Source organism: Centroberyx gerrardi, chromosome 5, assembly GCF_048128805.1.
Source record: "Centroberyx gerrardi isolate f3 chromosome 5, fCenGer3.hap1.cur.20231027, whole genome shotgun sequence".
Taxonomy (NCBI): domain Eukaryota; kingdom Metazoa; phylum Chordata; class Actinopteri; order Beryciformes; family Berycidae; genus Centroberyx; species Centroberyx gerrardi.
Window position 1 is genome coordinate 3,794,221 of NC_136001.1, and position 19,229 is coordinate 3,813,449.

The following is a 19,229-nucleotide window of genomic DNA, read 5'->3' on the forward strand; positions in this document are numbered from 1 at the left end:
TGCCTTACTCAAGGGCAGCTTGACAGTAGTTGTTGAGGGAGGGGAGAGTGTTACTCATTCACTTTCCACACCCACATTTTCCCAGCCGGTCCAGGGATTCAAGCCAGCACCCTTCCATCTGTACTAAGCCCGCTTTTCTAACCTTGATGCAACCACCACCCCAGTTTTTGACTTTAATTCATATTTTAGAATTTTGAGTTTGCTTCTAAACTCATAAACCATGATTGCCATCACAACATTCCAACCAGTCCCTGCCTTTGCCTCCTATCAGGGTATCGCCGGCACAGATGTGGCCAAGGAGGCCTCGGACATCATTCTGACAGACGACAACTTCACCAGCATTGTCAAGGCAGTCATGTGGGGAAGGAACGTCTACGACAGCATCTCCAAGTTCCTCCAGTTCCAGCTCACCGTCAACGTAGTGGCTGTCATTGTGGCCTTCACTGGTGCCTGTATCACGCAGGTAAGCAGTCACATAGCGTACATTGGCCTCTGAAGGGCCATTTTGAAGCCTTGGAGATTGTGTTAACGCTTGCTGCCATGTTGGCATTTTTTGGAGCCGGAGCCGCCAAAGCGAAGCAAGGGGTGGAGCAAAGGTAGAGGGGCTGAGGTGCATAATTCTTCGATTAGGCCTATAGCTTGGTAATTTGGGTTAGCAGACCAACTATTAAAAAAGTAAACGCCAAAAAATTGGAGAACAGAGTCCTTGGAAGGTCTGTTAGTACAGTTAAATGCAGAGCAGGCCATATTTGCAGTGTGATATTAGCTAAACCGGCATAGATGATTAGCTATATACATCAAGAAATATTACAGTCTCAAAAGAAAACAGCTGATGGTCACGGTAATTTCAGGAAAGAGCAAAAGCATGTCCACAGTTATTTATCGGATACACCCCCTAATCAGCGATGCATGGCAACCCGTCAATTGCTAGACAAACAAAACCCCCAAAAAACCCTGTGTTATATACAATTTTATTTTTATTTATTTATTTATTTTTTTTACATATATACATATACATATATATATATATATATATATATATATATATATATATATATATATATATACATATACGTATACAATTATTTTGAAAAAAATTGCTACTGAGGCCATAACTTCTTGCAGAAAAAAATTATTGACTTTATATTTTTAGCTAGAAGTTGGGTGGTGGCCCCATTGACTTGGTTGGACTTGGGCCGCGTTTGGAGATTTTCTGGAGCCAGCCATTAGCGGACATTAGAAGAACCGCCTCTGCCCCTACTTCCACATTGGCTTCAAAACTCACTCTGGTGTTGGCGGCTTGGTCTAGACAGACGCCCTGGTCTTTGTTTCTGAGGGGCTGACACCAAAACTAGATGTTTACCATTGATGTTTTGGATAGCTGAAACATTTTCTGCCATCAAACTCCATTGTACCTGCGCTGGACATATCTTTATGTCTATGTTTGGGCATCTGCGGGAATGAATAATAAATACACCACAAAACAAAATAGGCCCAGAAAAGAAACGTACATCGCCAATAAGCTCTTAAAGGATACGTCTGGTGTTTTTAAATACATTTCTTATCGTCCGACTGTCCTCAGTCTAGACTCAAGACTGAAGTGTTTGATTCTGACTGTCCTCATTCTAGACTCAAGACTTAAGGTGACTGATTCTGACTGTCCTCCACACCTCCCACATCTCTCTGCCCCCTCCAGGACTCTCCTCTGAAAGCAGTGCAAATGCTGTGGGTCAACCTGATCATGGACACCCTCGCCTCCCTAGCCTTGGCCACCGAACCCCCAACCGAGTCCCTGCTGTTGCGTAAGCCTTATGGCCGCAACAAGCCCCTCATCTCCCGCACCATGATGAAGAACATCCTGGGCCACGCCGTCTACCAGCTCGTCATCATCTTCACCCTGCTCTTCGCCGGTGAGTCGGAGGCCAAAAGTTGAACAGTTGACGACATTAAAGGGGAATATAGCCAAAAGTCAGCCTGCATATTCTTTACCATGTCTTTTGGGGGAGTTCATCTGCCACAGCTAAAAACAAGGATGTATCCAGGCCCCCTAATCTCTCTTGGTTTTCTGGTTTCCAGCTTTGGAAAATGTTCATGTTCACAAATTGAGCTGTCCTAGGACAAAGGAATAACTTGTATGAATGGCCAAAATGAAGGGTGTCATTGTTTTTTTACCTAGCCAACAGAGCTGAATAGCTTATTGCGGAAGCACTTATTATGGCTATTGCTGCTGCTGCTTCAAGACTATTGAAAACCAATCTGAAGTGCTACAAATTAAATTTTTAGCTTTGAGCTCCAATACCACCCAGCAATAATGTCCAGTTCTGAGTGCAGTCATGAATACTCACTAGCACATTTCGTAGAATAGGTAGGGCATTCATATGTAATTTGAGTTTTCAAATTATGTCCTTTGTATGGAGAGTTGACTTCACTTTGAGCTATCTGGAAAGGTAATATTTTTGATCAGTCTTGTTAACATGTCAACACAAAGTACAGACTGATGATACAATGTACAACTATTATTTATTATTATCAACTCGATATTATTGCCCCACTTCTTAAACCACTTATCTAGTTTGTATAAAAAGGTGCATCTAAAAGATTTTTCCTTTTTGGCTAGTTTCCTTCACAAAAGGCTGTAACAGCTGCTACACCAGAGGACAGTGACAATTTTAACAGATTGTGGAAACAGATCAGCTCACACTAGACAACTGGTCTTTACCACATTTCATCTTGTTGGAAACACTTTTCCACTCATGAAGCAAGGCAATGAGCCAAAGATGGGAGATTACACTCTAAACAACCTGTATATGCCTCACTCAAAACACACAATTATGAGTTACAAATAACTAAATGAGGGGTTCAAAGTATGATAAAATAGGTGTTTCCACACAGGGGTGCTTTCTAAGATAATTAAGCATCCCATCATGCCTAGGGTTATGTATAAAATGCTCAGCAGACCCAGTTGTCCATTATTTTGGCTACTATGGCTTGAAAAAGAGATCTCGGTCACTTTGAGAGGAGGCTGATTGTTGGAGCTTCAGTTGTGAAAACCGCTCAACCTGCTGGTGTTTTATGATCAACAGTGGTAAAGGTGATGTTGGCATGGAAGTCTGAGGGAAGGCATTAGAAATTTGGGGAAACTACTAGAGGTATGCCTAAATCCTACGACCCATGGACTTGGTACTAATCTGTTGGATCAACTCAAAACTGCATGATGGTCACGCTGAAAACAAAGCTGGTTGTCTTCTGTTCCTGACATTGGATAAGCATGTCATTCGTTTCCTTCCTTCTTCCCCAGGCGAGAACTTTTTCGACATAGACAGTGGCCGCAACGCACCGTTACACTCGCCACCCTCTGAGCACTACACCATTGTCTTCAACGTCTTTGTCATGATGCAACTCTTCAACGAGATCAACGCCCGGAAGATCCATGGAGAGAGGAACGTATTCGAGGGAATCTACCGCAACCCCATCTTCTGCAGCGTCGTCCTGGGGACATTTGCCCTGCAGGTACACACTACAACTACCATGCACAACTTGGACAAAAGTATAAAATTTAAAGCTAGATATCTGAATATTGATGAGTAGTACCAACACTCAGAGCACGAACGCATTTCAGCAGGGTGACGCTGATGATGGCTTAACGCGTTCGTCCCATACTGCTGCCATGTTTCAAGAATAAATAAGACTGATCTACTGTGAGTGCTGGTACTACTCCTCAACGTTTGGACACACTACATACTGTACTGATTCTGTGATGGTACTGATTGTACACACTGATAGAATTAACAGTACAGACTGTACTGACATGGTACATACTGAACTGACATAGTACATACTGATATTACAAATTGTACTGACAGACTGTATTCTTTCTTTTTCCCCAGATCATCATTGTGCAGTTTGGGGGAAAACCTTTCTCCTGCACTGCTCTGACCATCGACCAGTGGCTTTGGTGTGTGTTCATTGGTGTTGGAGAGCTGCTCTGGGGACAGGTAGGAGAAAGGAGACACACAGACCCATGCACATCCAATTAAACAACAAAGTGCTTTACATGTGTGACGGAGAAGAGAAGCCAGGTACATTAATTGACAACACCACCTTGGGAATTTCACCCAAAGAGTTCTTAAGCAGAATTAAATTATACCCTTTCCAAAAAGGAGCAGAGGCGTAGTTTTCCAAGTATAAAAAGTTACAAGTTTATTTGGAATTTACAACAGATCCAAGTTAGAACCTCGAATACGGGAAGCTTAACGCTCTATAAATTGATAAAAACGTACAGGTTGACAACATAAAGGCCTCTAACAGCCAGGAGGAGTGGTTGATTGTCCATAGAGAGAGGCTAAAGTACTAAGGCTATCCCAGAGGAGTCAAGGCCACACGTGCGGGTTTACTACAAAATAGCACAGCAAATGGTGAATAATATATGTATATAAAATGAAACACATGCAAACAGGTGACTAGGAAGGGGGAATTGCCAGCAACCGCCTCTCTCTGCAGGACAACTGCTCCTCCGCTCCTGACAAGGCCGACCTGCAGCCAGAGGTTTAAAAGAAAGAAACACAGGCAGCTGGTTTGGGATGAAGTAATGAGGCTATCGACAGAATGTTTTCCCATGTACAGTTTCAAAAAAGGAACAATGATACACAGACAAGATAAAAATCAGGCAAAACAGCAGCTGACAATCGAAGGAAACAGGCAAACACAAAGGTGGTTAACACATATGTCCACAGATTCCAGAACCAATACCTCTAGAACTATTTAACTTCAAGGTTTTACCTTCACATCAGTAGAGAATAGACTTCTTGGGATTCATAGGCTGTGGTGATTGTTCTAGGCCATGTCTTCACTCCAGCCTACAAACAGTCATAGTTATATAGTAGCAATTGGAAATACACACAGTAGTTTAGCATAGACCTTCTAAGGTAGCCGAAATGCAAAATCACTCACATAAGGTGCCAGAAACCATGCTCCAACCATTTCCAGGGAGACCAAGAGAGTGAGGGATGAGGGCAGCACAACCAAACATTCTAAAATGCCAAGTACTTATTGAGGGGCACCTACTTCTATGTAATGAGCAGCACCTGTGCTCTGTAATGGGTGTTAACCACTCTAGGGGAGGGCACCTTTAAGGTGACCCGCCCCCGAGCGAAACCTGGCTACAGAGTGGGCCAGCCCTCTAAGTCAGCCTGGCTACACATGGAAACAAAAGGACACAAAAATGTTACTCAAAACAAGAGAAAACAAACCACAGATTGAAGATATGAGACGAGACCAGGACCAGGTTTGCCAGACTAAAGAATAAAAGGCAGACCTAACAAGAATCTGGCAAGGGAATAGCGTGTGTGTGTGTGTATGCCTACATTAGGTAGGTGGCAGCAAACTGTTGCCTGTCACATACGTGCCGCAGCGTTACCGTCACAACCATCACCATGGTAATGAGCTCTGCACATGAAAGCAATGCAACTCCCGTTTACGAACGTCCTCAGGGAAAATGAACCCAGCATGCCAGTCCCTCTGTGAATACACACACACACACACGCACACCATACAAACATCATGATCATAAAATCATGCACACACACACAAGCTTAGAAGGCAATCATTTTTGTCGTAAAAGTTCTCTGTCATACGCAGCATGGTGGGTTCACCTTGAGGGCACAGAGAGAGAGAGAGAGAGAGAGAGAGACGAGCGAAGAGAGTCAACGGAGAAGGAGAAAAGCAAAGAGAGAAAAGAAGAGAAAAAAAGGATGCAACAGAGACAGACAAAGCAAGACGCTGACAGAACGAGAGAGAGTGAATCGGTTGACTGATTTATTTTAGAATGACATGACACGAAACGGCCCATTGCTTCTAAAATAAAAGCAATGGGCCGTTTCGTGTCATGGAGAGAGAGTAGGAGAGAAAAGATGAGGGGATTAGACACAAAAAGGTAGAAAAATATAGAAAGCAAGAGATGTGAACATCCAGGTAGAAGGAGCCAGGTGTCATCCTCTCTGATCAAACTGATGAAGTTGTAGTCAGGATGCCACTGTGCAGTTTCCAGTCTGATGTTAGTAGCCTGAATCTGAATGTAAATACATAGCATTTTGAAATACATAGCATCACACACATAACAACATTGATTTTTAGTGGTCACACTTGATGATTAGGCCTGACTGACTATATAACTGAGATTATCCTGCTGCTGACGTCGCCACCTCTAATCTCCAACCAATCACAACACACTCGCCTCACTGGAAACTGGCCTGTCATTGGCTGTTTGGCGGTCTGTCATCCATGTTCAGGATCCTGCAGATGTCAGGTGGTAGATATCCAACATGGGGGGCTTTCTCCTCCAATTGTCAGGATGGAAAAACCTGGTGGAAATCAGCTGTATAATCCTCTAGTGCGTACCTAGCCTTTGTCACCCCTTAATGAGACCCTCAGCTAAATGAAATGTAAATGTGCTAAAAAGACAAAGAGACGCTCTCTGAAGGGTAGATGGTTTTTCAGAGGTTCTTTATGGGTGACATGGTGCTCTAGTTTTAAGTGCAGCATTACTATTTAAAGAACCACTGTTTTTTTTGTCATTTTGCTTTTTTACATTAGTTTCTTCTCGGGAATCTTGTCTTTTATGATTGATTTAATTTGTTCTTAGTTATATCTTAGTTTTAGTATTTTTGATGTTCTATTGATAGATTATGTGGGAGATTTGAGTTCTCTCCTAAACTCAACTGTCATTTTATCTTACAATAATTAGGATTATTACATGTGGTTTAATTTATTTATATTTCAGATTATGGAAACATATTTAAAAAATATGCTTAGTTTTAGCCCCGTGAGATATGGTGTTGTGATGAAGGGTGATATAGACTTAAAAGTTTTAGTTTCAGGCAGCTAGTAGACGTGCAGGCATACTGTGCTTGAACTGGGCAGAATTCATAGCTGTTTATTCAGTCAACATATGTTGCTGTGTGAAGCAGTCTGCCTTGAGAATTTGAAATGGCTGCAACTGTTGCTAAGCGCGTCTCTCATTGGGTACAGATAGAGTACACATTGAAAACAATATATTTTGGCCCAAGCAATGCTACTAACTCATATTTTTTCTTACTTTTCATTCATACATTTCTACTGTATATTTTCTAGACACATTGTAATTGCCAGTTTATATTTAATACCCCCCATTTGCTCCATTCTTATTTATATCCTATTCTTCTTTGCTGTATGCTGTTTTGCTGTTCCAACCAGAGTCAGAAATTCGGGGGCTTGGGTCAAAAATGGAAGTGTAATAAAAAATGATGAGGACCACCCTTTTTTTGCATTTCACCCTGTTGGCATTTTTTTGTTGAGTCGTCATATATTCACACGTGAATGCGACTACTCAATCCAGTGCGTTTTGGGTGAGAAAATTACATGCTGTTCGATTGGAAAACAATCGAGCACGCAGCTTGAAGCAGTAGAAAATGTTTGCACCATGCAGCCAGCAGTAGGGAAAACGACAACATCCTCCTCTGTAAGGCCTGCCGTCAGTTTCCAGCAGTGGGAAATAAGTTAAAACAAATGTTAGTGTTACAAATTGAGTGTTTATTTGCTAATACACCATGTAAATGTATTATTTCATAGTTATAGGTTTCATAGCCCCAAAAAGGACCAAAATTCCCCTAAAAATCAGATCAAGTTAATTTCTCGACCCAGTTTCCCCACAGGGAACATTAAAGTTTTATCTAATCTTAACAATCACACTGAATTTAAAAGTCAAAGTGCTACTGTCAAAGTCGTAATTATAAAATAAAGTGCATTTATTAACGTGAATGCAAAGTGGCAGTGCACTATGATAACAGTGTTGTTATAATTAGAATAATTCACACTCGTGCGCGTGTGTGTGTGTGTGTGTGTGTGTGTGTGTGTGTGTGTGTGTGTGTGTGTGTGTGTGTGTGTGTGTGTGTGTGTGTGTGTGTGCGTCTCAGCTGATCACAGCCATCCCCACCCACCATTTGAAGTTCCTGAAGGAGGCGGGCCACGGCATCACCAAGGAGGAGATCCCAGAGGAGGAGCTGACCGAGGGAGCCGACGAGATCGACCACGCCGAGATGGAGCTGAGGAGAGGCCAGATCCTCTGGTTCAGAGGCCTCAACCGCATCCAGACTCAGGTACCGCCGCAGCACCTCGCCACGCCACTAATCGTGTTTTTAAAGTGTAACTCAATGAAATCTACGTATTGTTTTATTTTGAAAAGTTGTCTGACGTTCCAAGGTTTCTAGGTGACCAGACTTGAGTATGTACTGTGGTGGAAATCACGTGACTTATATTGTGAAAGGACCCTAGAAGATCTGTCATGTGAGCTACAGAGCTTTTATTTTGAAAGATCTGGCAATATTACAAAACATCAACTGTTATGCTGAAGCAGAAGTCTCAAGAAATAAAACAAGGAATACAGCAAGTTTTGGGTATACTCTCCCATTAGTCAACACCAAAATCATCCATCAGTCCCTGGAGGATTGTTGGCTCTGGTGCTCCATGCTAACACTTTAGCATACACTATGTTGAGTGATAGTAGCTCCATGCTAACACTTTAGCATACACTATGTTGAGTGATAGTAGCTCCATGCTAACACTTTAGCACTGTCTCTTCCCTCTGTGTTCTTCTGACAAACAGTATTTAAACCAAAGGCTCAGGATAAATGGAATAATGCATGTCAAATGTTGGTCGTAGTAGTAGAAGACCAAGATAGACACAGTTTGTTGGTATATACTTTGATTGGACCATTTTATGTGCATTAATTTGCCAAAATTATATGAGCTTTGTTGATCTGACCATTTCATGAGGAAAATTACAAGTTCTCACAAATATTGTGGGGATTGGTGGAATTTGCATTAATTACTGCAATAGCAGAATTTCAAAATCCTAGAGGGACTTTACAAAGCCGTAAAGTCGTGGATGATTTGCTTACCTCACTGGAGAAATTTTAGCAAACTCTCTCATCCTAACTCTTGAGCTTTTTTGTAGGAAATATGGAGCTGAACAATTTTTGGGACCAAAACTAAATTTGCCATTTTGTTGGTTGTCTTTACCCTGTAACTTCACTTCTCACGTTTCTTTTAGGTAAGAGACTGAATGGAGCTGATGCACTGGAAGTAAATGGGCAGTTTTACTCTGAAAGACAACTACTGCTATCTGCACACACACACACACACACTCACACAAACTGAACTGCATTGTGATTGTAGATGTATTGCATTTGCTACCAAGTCTCTCCTCTCTGTGTTTCGTGGGACAGATTGTACTCCCACACAAGCACCTCCACATTTCAGCTAACATTTTGTTCATTCTCTGGTTTGTTTTGTGTGGGAATTAAATAACGCAAGCACACACACTGGCTGACACGACTACCGAGAGATTACGCAGTGAGTGTCTCTCTTTCAAGGTAAATGGGAAAGCGGCGATATTTAATACTGTCGTACACACGCGTAGCGCTGCTTCTACATATGCTGTCCAGTCAATTTCACACACTCTCCAAAAGGAGGCTACTACAATCCTACAGTACAAGCCAGGGTTATTAAAACACAGAAATGAAAAATGGCTGTCGACGCTGGAAAAAAAAAGCTTGTAATCTTATATATTTTCAATGTTCCCTGTTTTTTTTGTTTTTTTTTGTTGTTTTTTTACAGTGCCTCACCTCCATAGGAATCTGTCAGTCGGTGTGTTGCATTGACAGTGTGGGCGGTTAGCGGTTGCCCCTCATGGCACACCTTTTATGTCCACCTTCAAAACAGCTCATTCTCCAATGACTCATTTCACAGTTTGGGGCTTTGGGAAGTGTGTGTGTGTGTGTGTGTGTGTGTGTGTGTGTGCATATCCAAGTGTGCTAGTGTCTGTACATGCATATTGGTGTGTGTTAGCCTGACTTAACTTTCCGCCTACAAGACGGATCCGGCACTGAGTGAGTGTTAGCATGTCCACAGGCAGTCCCATTATGTCCCTATGGGCTTCATTAGCCTCGGCGCCAACACCTACCTACAGTAACACCCAACTGACACCGCAGCTACGCTCCCCCTCGCAGAGTGGGCTGACAAGTGTATATCGCCGTCGTCTCGGAGCAATTTTTATCGGATGCTGTCTAACACACACACACGGGGTTAGAGAGGTCGGGCATTTTCCTGCCGGCGGTGGAGTAACTTTTACTTAGTGTGGCCGCAGGGCGAAGAGAAGGATTTTTATTTAATCTTTCCTCACAAACTAATATCTTCTTTTCTATGTCCTCTTCAGATTTCCTGCTTTTGGCTTTGACAGCAGGGGACCGGAGTCTCGGAGCTCTGAGTGTTCATGTAGTGCTGTCTGAAAAGTCTGGAAAAGTCAGGGGGAAACTGCCAACTGAAAGAGTATCAAAAATAGGCATACATCTATAAATGGGGCTGATAATGTGTTAAAAATCAGATCTGGTCCAGTTAGTGTCGTCCACCTCTGATATGATGGATATCATGCAGTTTGATTATTACACATTTATTGTAGAATTGATCAGTACTACGCTGGCTATCATGGGAAGCCCTTAACCTGAATTGATTCTAATGAGACATTTTGATCAGACTCAACTCAAGTATGCATGAATATCTTAATCTTAATGGTATCCTATAATGGCACAAACTGGACACGCCATTTTCACACGTTTCTAGTCGTCTCTCCTCCAAATAATCCATTCCTGGTGGGGAAATGGTCTTCTATCACTTTTCATGCACAGAGCACGTAATTTGCATTTTAAGATGTCATGCTCAAAATTTCATGAGACCGAGCTGCAGCTATGGCATTACTGTTATCCATATAATTATATAATTCCAGACTTTTCACACACCCTGTATGTTGTCCTTCTTCTCTCTTCCTGGCAGCATCTACCTAGATGGCTATCTTGCTAGTATCTAGCGAGCTATCTTGCTACTAGCTAGCTATTCTCTTGATCTCTGTCACAGTATTTACCTTCCTCCGCTTTGTTTCCTTCTCTCTTTAATGTGACATTATGTTTCTATTATTTTCTCTTTGTTTGACTCAGTCTTTCTCAATTACTTTATAAATACGGGTGCTCTAGTATCATTATTGGGCCCGATACCTGGCTAAAATCTAAGTACTCAGCATCGGTGAAGTCAGCCGATGCCAAGAGTGAATAAAGACAAGAAATTTGTTTTTTTCTCATATTGGTACTTGATATCAGCAAGCAAAATAAATTACTCCTACTTGTACTCAATCTGAAAAAAATTATATTGTGCACCCCTATTTATAACTGGTATAACACTCACTCTCTCCTAGCAAATGTTTCTCAGTGGATTAATGCACGTCAACATCTATTCTCTCTCCTTATTCATATGCAAATCCTGCCTATCACTTTTCTCCTCTTTGTAATGCATTCGTGTTTGGTTCTTTATAATGATACTCTCATTGGTTGACGGGCAGAAAATGGTATGTCAGTTTCATCTTGTGATGTTAATTTTAGATAATAGTTTGGATTCTGTTTTGTGGTGGAGTTTGATGTAGCTTACTTTGCTCATATTATTGAAGTTTTCTCAGTTGCAGGCACACAGAGTCTTAATTGAAATGGCAACGTGGTTCACAAGTGTGTTACTGTGCTGTTAGTGTCAAAGATCATCTATTTAGGAGATGAATCACCAAATGAAAAACCTCGCCCATCTTCTGGTCGGTAAAACCTCACCAGGCATCTCTTCACCAGTGGCAGAATGAAAACTTCTCTACTTTGTCCCTTCTCTTACGGCCTTACTGTCCTTATAATATTGCTATGACCATAGAACCATCATAAGAGCGAACTGCTGAGAAAAGAAATAGAATCGGAGCTCTTGTCCTCTTCCTCTCTCCCCACTGGTATAAAGGATGGAGAGGGGAAGCTCTCTGCCTCTCTCTCTCTCTCTCTCTCTCTCTCTCTTTGTGTATGTTTGTGTTACAATATCTACAATATCTGTCTCTTGTCCTCCTGGGATAGGAGGATGAGGGGATGGAGGGGGAGTCGACGAAAGGCTGCAAGCTAATTAGGTCCTTATCTTTCTACCCCCCCTCTTCCTCTCCTCCTCCTCCTCCTCCTCCTCTCTAATCCTGGTGGGCAGTGTTGTGCCAGTGCATGCCTGGCTAGTCAAACACAGTGGGAGAATAATTGGTACAAGGACTACCTCATTGCCAAAACTTTATCAGTCATTCCAAGTGACACTTTTTCTCCCTCTTTCTCCTTTTCTAATTTTCTCACTCCCTTTCTCAAGTGCTTTCAGCCTTCAACGACGGACTAAAAAGCTCTTTATTCATCTTTCCACCATTTTTTCCCCCTTCCTTTCATCCCCTGGTTCTATCAAAGCAGGGCTTTTGCAGGGATTTGTACTTTTTTTTCTCTCTCTCACTAACTGTTGTTTCTTCTCTATCCAAATGACAGCTCTTTCTTTATCTTTTTCTCTCAAACTTTCTTCCTCTCCTCTTGTCTTTCCACTCTTTGTAAACCTGTCTCATTCTCCCCTCCTAATTTGTCTCTGCTGGCCCTCGCTTTCTTCTCTCCTCCTTGCCCATGAGTCCTGAGTTTCTATCTCATATCCTCATTCTTCCACTCTTCCCTCCTCTTACAAATCTCTACCTCTTTGCCTGGGTACCCACCAGGTTTAGACTGATATATCCGTTTGCCGATATTGTCCTTTTATTAAAAATGGGATCTGGTCCAATTGGTGTCATCCACCTCTGATATGATGGATATGATGAGGTTTGATCGATAACATATTTATTGTAGAATTCATCAGTACTACGCTGGCTATCTATGGGAAGCCCTTAACCTGAATTAATTCTAATGAGACATTTTAATCGGACTCCACTCAAGTATGCATGAATATCTTATTATTAATGTTATCCTAGGTTTCAGTGGAAAGTTTTACTGTCCCATGGTCTAAATGTTGTTTCAGAGGCTTCTTCACCTTGACAAGAATAAAATTCTGTTTGTAATGAAAATGGTCAAATTTAAAGATTGTGTTCTTCATGTCAGCCAAGAACCTTTCCTAAATTTTAGTCAGCTAATTTAATTCTGGGACAAATGGGCACAAAATATCAGTATCAGCCTTCAAAAACCCATATCGGTCAAACCCTAGTACTGTCATACCATAGAAACTTCTCTCTCCTCTCAAAAGCCTTTCCTTCATCTTCTTTCCTCTAGAAATTCCTCTACTATCTGTCGTTTGTCCTCCTCTCCTACTTCCACTTTCTCTTGTCTCTGTGTTTTTCTCTCTCTGTCTCTCCTCTGTCTCGGTCTCTCGCGCCCAGTCTCTGCTGTCTAACAGTGTGTTGTGGCTGTCCTTCCTTCAGATGGACGTGGTGTATACCTTCCAGACGGGCCAGGCGGCGGTGCCCGGTGCCCTGCGCCGCCAGCCCTCCGTCGTCAGCCAGCACAATGACGCTGCCGCCGCCAAAACTGTCTCTAGCCCCACCCACGTAGGGCTTAGCTCCTCCTCCTCCCTCACCAACTCGGCCGGGGCCCCACCCCTTCCTGCCGCTGCCGCTTCCTCCTCCACTGCAGGCAGTGAGTGCCGCGACTGGAGGCCAGCTAACCAACTTGCTTGAGCTGGCTGGACTCTTTCTTTTTTTCCTGTTTTCTACTGCATGGTCCAATGGGAATGCTGAATGCTGCATGGCTGACCAATAGATGGTTACCCCCAAATGGCCACCCAACAACTACCCCCCCCCCACTCCAACCAACCCTGCCTCTTTCTTTCATACTGTTTTTGTCATCTTCCTTGGCTTTCTCTTTACCAGGGGGTCCTGAAAAAGGCTAAACATCTTTAAGTAATAATTTGTGATAGTTTCATGTACATAAATGTCCAATTTTTATACTTTCTACTGCTGATATAACACAATAGTGAATCAACCAGTAGCCAGTTCATGAAAGCTGTTACATGAAGAAAGTGATGCGTTTCATGAGGAACTGGGTAGTTGGCATGAGCAGTGGTAACCACCTGTTTGACTAACAAATGATCTCTGGGAAGTGCAGTGCAGAACCACCACAGAAATGAGCGTTTAGCACCAAAGATCGAGACAAAATTAAAAAACAGGATCTGCAGGATTAGCACTTTTAATCATTACATCTAACATTAAGGCCTTGAAGGGTCTTGAATACATTTTTTAAAAAAAAGCATTTTCAGTCATAAACTCACTTTCAGATGTTTTGAAAATGTTGAGTTTTCTTGGTGTGCTGTATTTCCGGTGAGAAATCAGCCAGGCATGCAGACCTCTCTTCTGATAAGTGTACAGTTTTCATGTAGTTTCAGTTTTATCTCAATTGCAAAATTAGTCTTATATTTAAAGCTGGGGTTGGCAATTTATTTTAGAACCATTTTGGTAATATTTGTTGAAATTATTTTTACATCCCGATGGCTATCAAGTCAAATGCTCAAAAAAAAAAAAATCAGCCACTCCAAAATCTCAGGGAGCCTGAATCTTAACAACCAATCAGGACAGCTCTTCAGCAAGGAGGCGTCCATACAACCTGTCCATCACACGCGCAAAGACAGTCTAGTCCTGCCTGTCCTGCAAACTGCAGGGTGTGTGCAGAGAGAAAACTAATATATTCACAGAAGAATGAGGTGAAACGGTCATAATCCAAACTGAATACTGGGACTGGAATAAACCTGTTGTGTAAGGGAGCCAGTTATTTTCCCCAAGATGTGCTATCAGGAAGGAGCCACATTCAGGTCAACCGGTGTTGGATAGCTATGGCTTTGCAACTGTGGTAGCTAATCTATGTGTGACAAAAAAATGTTTTGCCAGTGAATGTTTTAGTTCTAACTAGAACTAGCAGAACTGTTTTGGATAAAAGGTTTGGAATTTATCAAGTTTGGCCAATGCTAAGGACCCGACACTCTCTCTCCATATACGTGAACCTAGCTCGACCAATGTCCGTATAACAATGTGTCTTTGTAACCGTACTAACTAATCTATGCTGACAAAAAATATTTTTGACGAATGTTTTAGTTACAACTAGATTGGGCTAGCAGAGCTGTGTTTTGTGTAAAAGATTTGAGCGTGCCTGAGCCTCGGTTGGAGGGAGGAGTTACGGGAGGGAGGGAGGGAGCAGAGGGGGGATTTTTTTGTTGTGTACTTTCAAATTCTTGCTCCTTTCTCCAAAGTTTCCTACCCCAGCTTTAACTCTGTGTTAAAAAGGCCTTAAAATGTCTGAAATTTAACTTGAAACTTGCAGACAGTCTGCTTACAAAATAGGTTTCATCCATCAGTTCTCCAATCTCTCAAATTCCATCTCCTTCGTCTCTCTTCTTTACCTTCTATCATTTTAGTATCTGTATCTTGCCCTTTCACTTCTTTTGGCTGTTGATTCATCTCTCTCTCTCTCTCTCTCTCTCTCTCTCTCTCTCTCTCTCGCTCTCTCTCTCTCTCTCTCTTGCTCACTCATTTTTAAACTACTTTTAATTCTCTCTCTTGCCCTCTCTCACCCCTTGCCTATGCAGTACTTTTTCTCCTCTCCCCATGCCAGACTTCTCCTGCAGCTTCTCCCTCTGCACGACGCGGGGATTTAAGTTCTAACATGCATCTATTAACCCCGATGTGACTTGCCGACTGCCTAGCCAATGACAGATTACCAGGAAGTGTTGGCAGAAATGAGTAAAGAGAAGGGGAAAAAAACTGCGAATCCTTCCAATTCGTGACAGAAAAATATCCCTGTCCTATTTTCTTTGTGTTCTTTCCCTAAGGCAGCAGCCTGGGCAGGAAGATAATTTCATGGGTTAATCCATGTGGGGGGGGTTAAATCTGAAGGGCTAGCTCTGGCCAGGAAGTCTCATAAGGCTTAACAGCCAATAGATTTTTTTTTCTAAACAGCCAACCATGCATCACTTTCCCCATTTACCTTAGCTGCTTGCCTGTCTACTTGTGTGCATGCGTGTGTGTGTGTGTGATTGCATGTGCCTCCCACCTCTCCTCTAGTTCCACTGCTTAAGTAATAGAGTGCTTTGAACTACGGGGCTATTAATTATAACGAACACTGTCTATTGGTGCATATACTGTAGATCATTATGATCAGCAGCAGCCCCTGTGGATTCATGATGTTTAAGTGGGATCACAACGGAAACTGCATGTCTTTAGGCAGAGAGTGGAGAGCAAAGTGTGAGTTACTGTGCGACTGGAGAGCGATTATGGCACTGAACTGAATTATTCATGTGTGTGAGTATTTAGTCAGGTGCTAGTCGGGTGTGTGTTTCATAAGTGTGTCTGTGTGTGAACATACCAGCTACCGCCCAGCTCTGTTTCCCCAAACATCCACATTGAGTGCTAACCCTAAATAGCACAAACAATATCTCATCCTGTGCATTTTAGACCTAAGTATATGCTTTCATTATTGAGAATATATTAATTTACAAACTTTACAGGTAATAATGGGATATAGTAGCCTACACTATGGAAGCCTATTGCATTCACGTGAAAAAACAAAATCAGCCTGTTTTTTTCTTTTTTTAGTAAATTACATCTTTTCTAATAATTCTGAGAAAATATTGCACAATTCTGAGGAATTCTGAGGATTTTTTTTTCAGGTGAATGCAGTTCGCCTCTGTACCACACGCTCGGTTTCCATCAAAGTATTTTCATACAAATTGTGATGTATCAACTGAGGAAGTCTGAATTGGAAACTTCATAAATTTCGTAAAAATGTCCTTAATCTCGCAAAAAAGTTTCTACACTCGCTTGACGTTTTTTGTCGCTAAAGAAATCTTGCGATAAATAGTGATGCAAATGCATTCATAAAATAAATAATGATGTAAAGACTGTGTTTTATGATATTCAGTAAGTCTGAGGGAAAAGCACCAAATTAAATTTTTTTGTTTTGCAACTTTACAAAAGTTTGAAAACAAATCTGTGTGTGTGTGTGTGTGTGTGTGTGTTTTCCACTGAAGAAATTACTGAAAATGTTTGGCTTGTTCATTATGGACATTTTGTGCATACTTAGAATGACTAGTAGCAGATTTAATTTCAGGAAGGTTACTGCAAAATGTAACTATGCAGTCATCCGTCAATTACAAAAACAAACTCACAACTCAAGTCAAAGCTGAGCCTTTCTAATTTAGCAATATGATTCAGTCTCTAATATATAATTATCTTTTTCATCATAACACCTTAAAAGGCCCAGCAGCCTCTGAATAGTTTACCCCCTATTCATTCCTTTCCTCATGCTTACCAGCCTTAGTACCTACTCCTGAAAATTATAGAGCTGAAGCAACAAATATGGCAGTACAATTAATCAAACTAAAATTGGAATTGCAAATTGATTTGTGATATTGACCTTATCCATCCAGGGTATCTGCGGGTCCTTAAAATGTCTGAAAAAGACATGAAAAACATCAAAATATCTTAATGACAGGTTTCTTAGTGCTGTGTGTCCACACTTGATTCATTTCCTGGCTTTTTCTTCTCTGGCGATTTATAGTTTTACAACTTTCTTCAGCTATATTCATTCAGAAATAGGCTGGTTTTGCCAGTGTTTTTTTATTTCGGTTGTCAAATTGGTCTTCAGTTCAATTCCAGATAGCATTAAAAAGGATGGACAAAACGCAACATAAAACATCAATAGTAAAACACAACATAAAAATCATAGACGGTGAATGTTGCCAACTATCCTGAAGTCAGCTGTGTTGTATAACCAAGTCGCTCTATCAGATTCTTTACAGCAGTGTTTGCGTGTGTTAGTTTGTGCGTGTGCATGTATGTTACTTATATTCAATCTCTCTAATGAACCATAGACCAATGCACCCAATGGGGGCATAGTGTTGGAGTGTATGTGTGTTGTCATCTGCCTTTGGATGTGTTGCTTTTTCACTTTTCTGTCATGAATTCCCTCTCCGTTGGCCTCACATTTCCTTTCAAAATTCTATTATTTTATATTATTTTATTTTACCAGTGAATACCCACCGGCATGGCATGTCGTCACTCCCGAACCAAACACCCGCAAACCGTTTTGCCATTCAGATAATGCAAGCTAGCAGTCAGTGTGTGTGTGTGTCCTTCACAGCAACACTGAAAAGAACCCTGTAGCTTTAGGTAGTATTCTCTGTGTGTGTGTGTGTGTGTGTGTGTGTGGGGGGGGGGGGGTTGTTTGCTGTAGATTTCTGTTGTGCTTTTTTGTTGCTGTTTTGTGTTGTCATTATACGGTGATGCCTGTGACATTGTGTGTATCTTTTGCGTTAACATTTTGTTCATATTTTGCAGTGTTCCATCTCCATCCAGCTGACCTCTACCCTCCATCCTGTGTGCTGTATAATTTGTGTTAATGCACCTTTTTGTTTTTTGGACTCTCTCATCTACCTCCCCCATAAAGTGGCTTCATGTGTTGATGGTTTGTTGTGTTTTGTGCTGTTGCACCTCCCCGCCCAGATCCCCAACTCACCGCTCACCGTTTATCCCATCAGCCCCTCCCTGCCTGTCCCGAACCCTCACACATTTGTATATAAACAGAAACTGCGCTGTGGCTTTTCACGCTTCTCCTGTCACATTTCTCCTCTTGTCTGTTTCCTCCCAGATTAAGGTGGTGAACGCGTTCCGTAGCTCCCTTTACGAGGGGCTGGAGAACCCAGAATCCCGCAGCTCCATCCACAGCTTCATGGCCCATCCCGAGTTCGTGCCCCTCTCCGAGGAGGAGGCGCGCATCCCCTCCATCGAGGAGACCGGCGACGAGATTGACCCCCTGCCCGGCGCCTCCTCCGGGGCGGCGGGAGGAGGAGAGCCGCCCGCCGCTTCCTCCCGCAGCCTCGAGTCCTCCATCTGACCGCCGCCACTTCTTCCCATCATCCTACCATCATCATCCTCATCAGCATCTTTCGCCTTCTTCTCAGCCTCTCCCCTCCTCTCCCGCCCCACCAGCTGAACAGTCGTCACTCTGGTCACACCCTCATTCTACGGAGGTTGACACATGCACACACACACAACCACACACACGCCTCCCAGCTGTCCATCGTACGCATTCACAAACTATAGTGAGGATGGAGCTCCATGACCCTCACCACCTCCTCCTTGTTCCTTCCTCCCCCCCCCCCCCCACATCCTCCCCTTAAAAAAAAAGTGATATACGAAGAGACAACCCCCCCCTACACACACACACACACACAAACACACACACACACCCCTTTAACCCACTAGAGGGTGGAATCTAGAGCCTCCATCCACCTTGGAAGGCTGTTGCCTGTCCTATCCACTTTTTTTTTTTTTTTTATGTGATGATCCTTTT

The 19,229-nt window shown here is 42.4% G+C and overlaps 1 protein-coding gene across 1 annotated transcript in view; it reads left to right on the plus strand.

Annotated features, from left to right (window-relative positions):
* Window positions 1-19,011, plus strand: part of atp2b4 (ATPase plasma membrane Ca2+ transporting 4) — a 71,443-nt gene extending 52,432 nt beyond the window's left edge. The window contains exons 15-20 of the mRNA XM_078283839.1: window positions 272-463; window positions 1,697-1,910; window positions 3,299-3,510; window positions 3,888-3,995; window positions 7,950-8,132; window positions 18,525-19,011. Coding sequence (XP_078139965.1) covers window positions 272-463; window positions 1,697-1,910; window positions 3,299-3,510; window positions 3,888-3,995; window positions 7,950-8,132; window positions 18,525-18,770 — 1,155 coding nt within the window. The 3' untranslated portion in view covers window positions 18,771-19,011. The remainder of the gene's footprint in view (window positions 1-271; window positions 464-1,696; window positions 1,911-3,298; window positions 3,511-3,887; window positions 3,996-7,949; window positions 8,133-18,524) is intronic.
* Window positions 19,012-19,229: the final 218 nt, after the last annotated feature.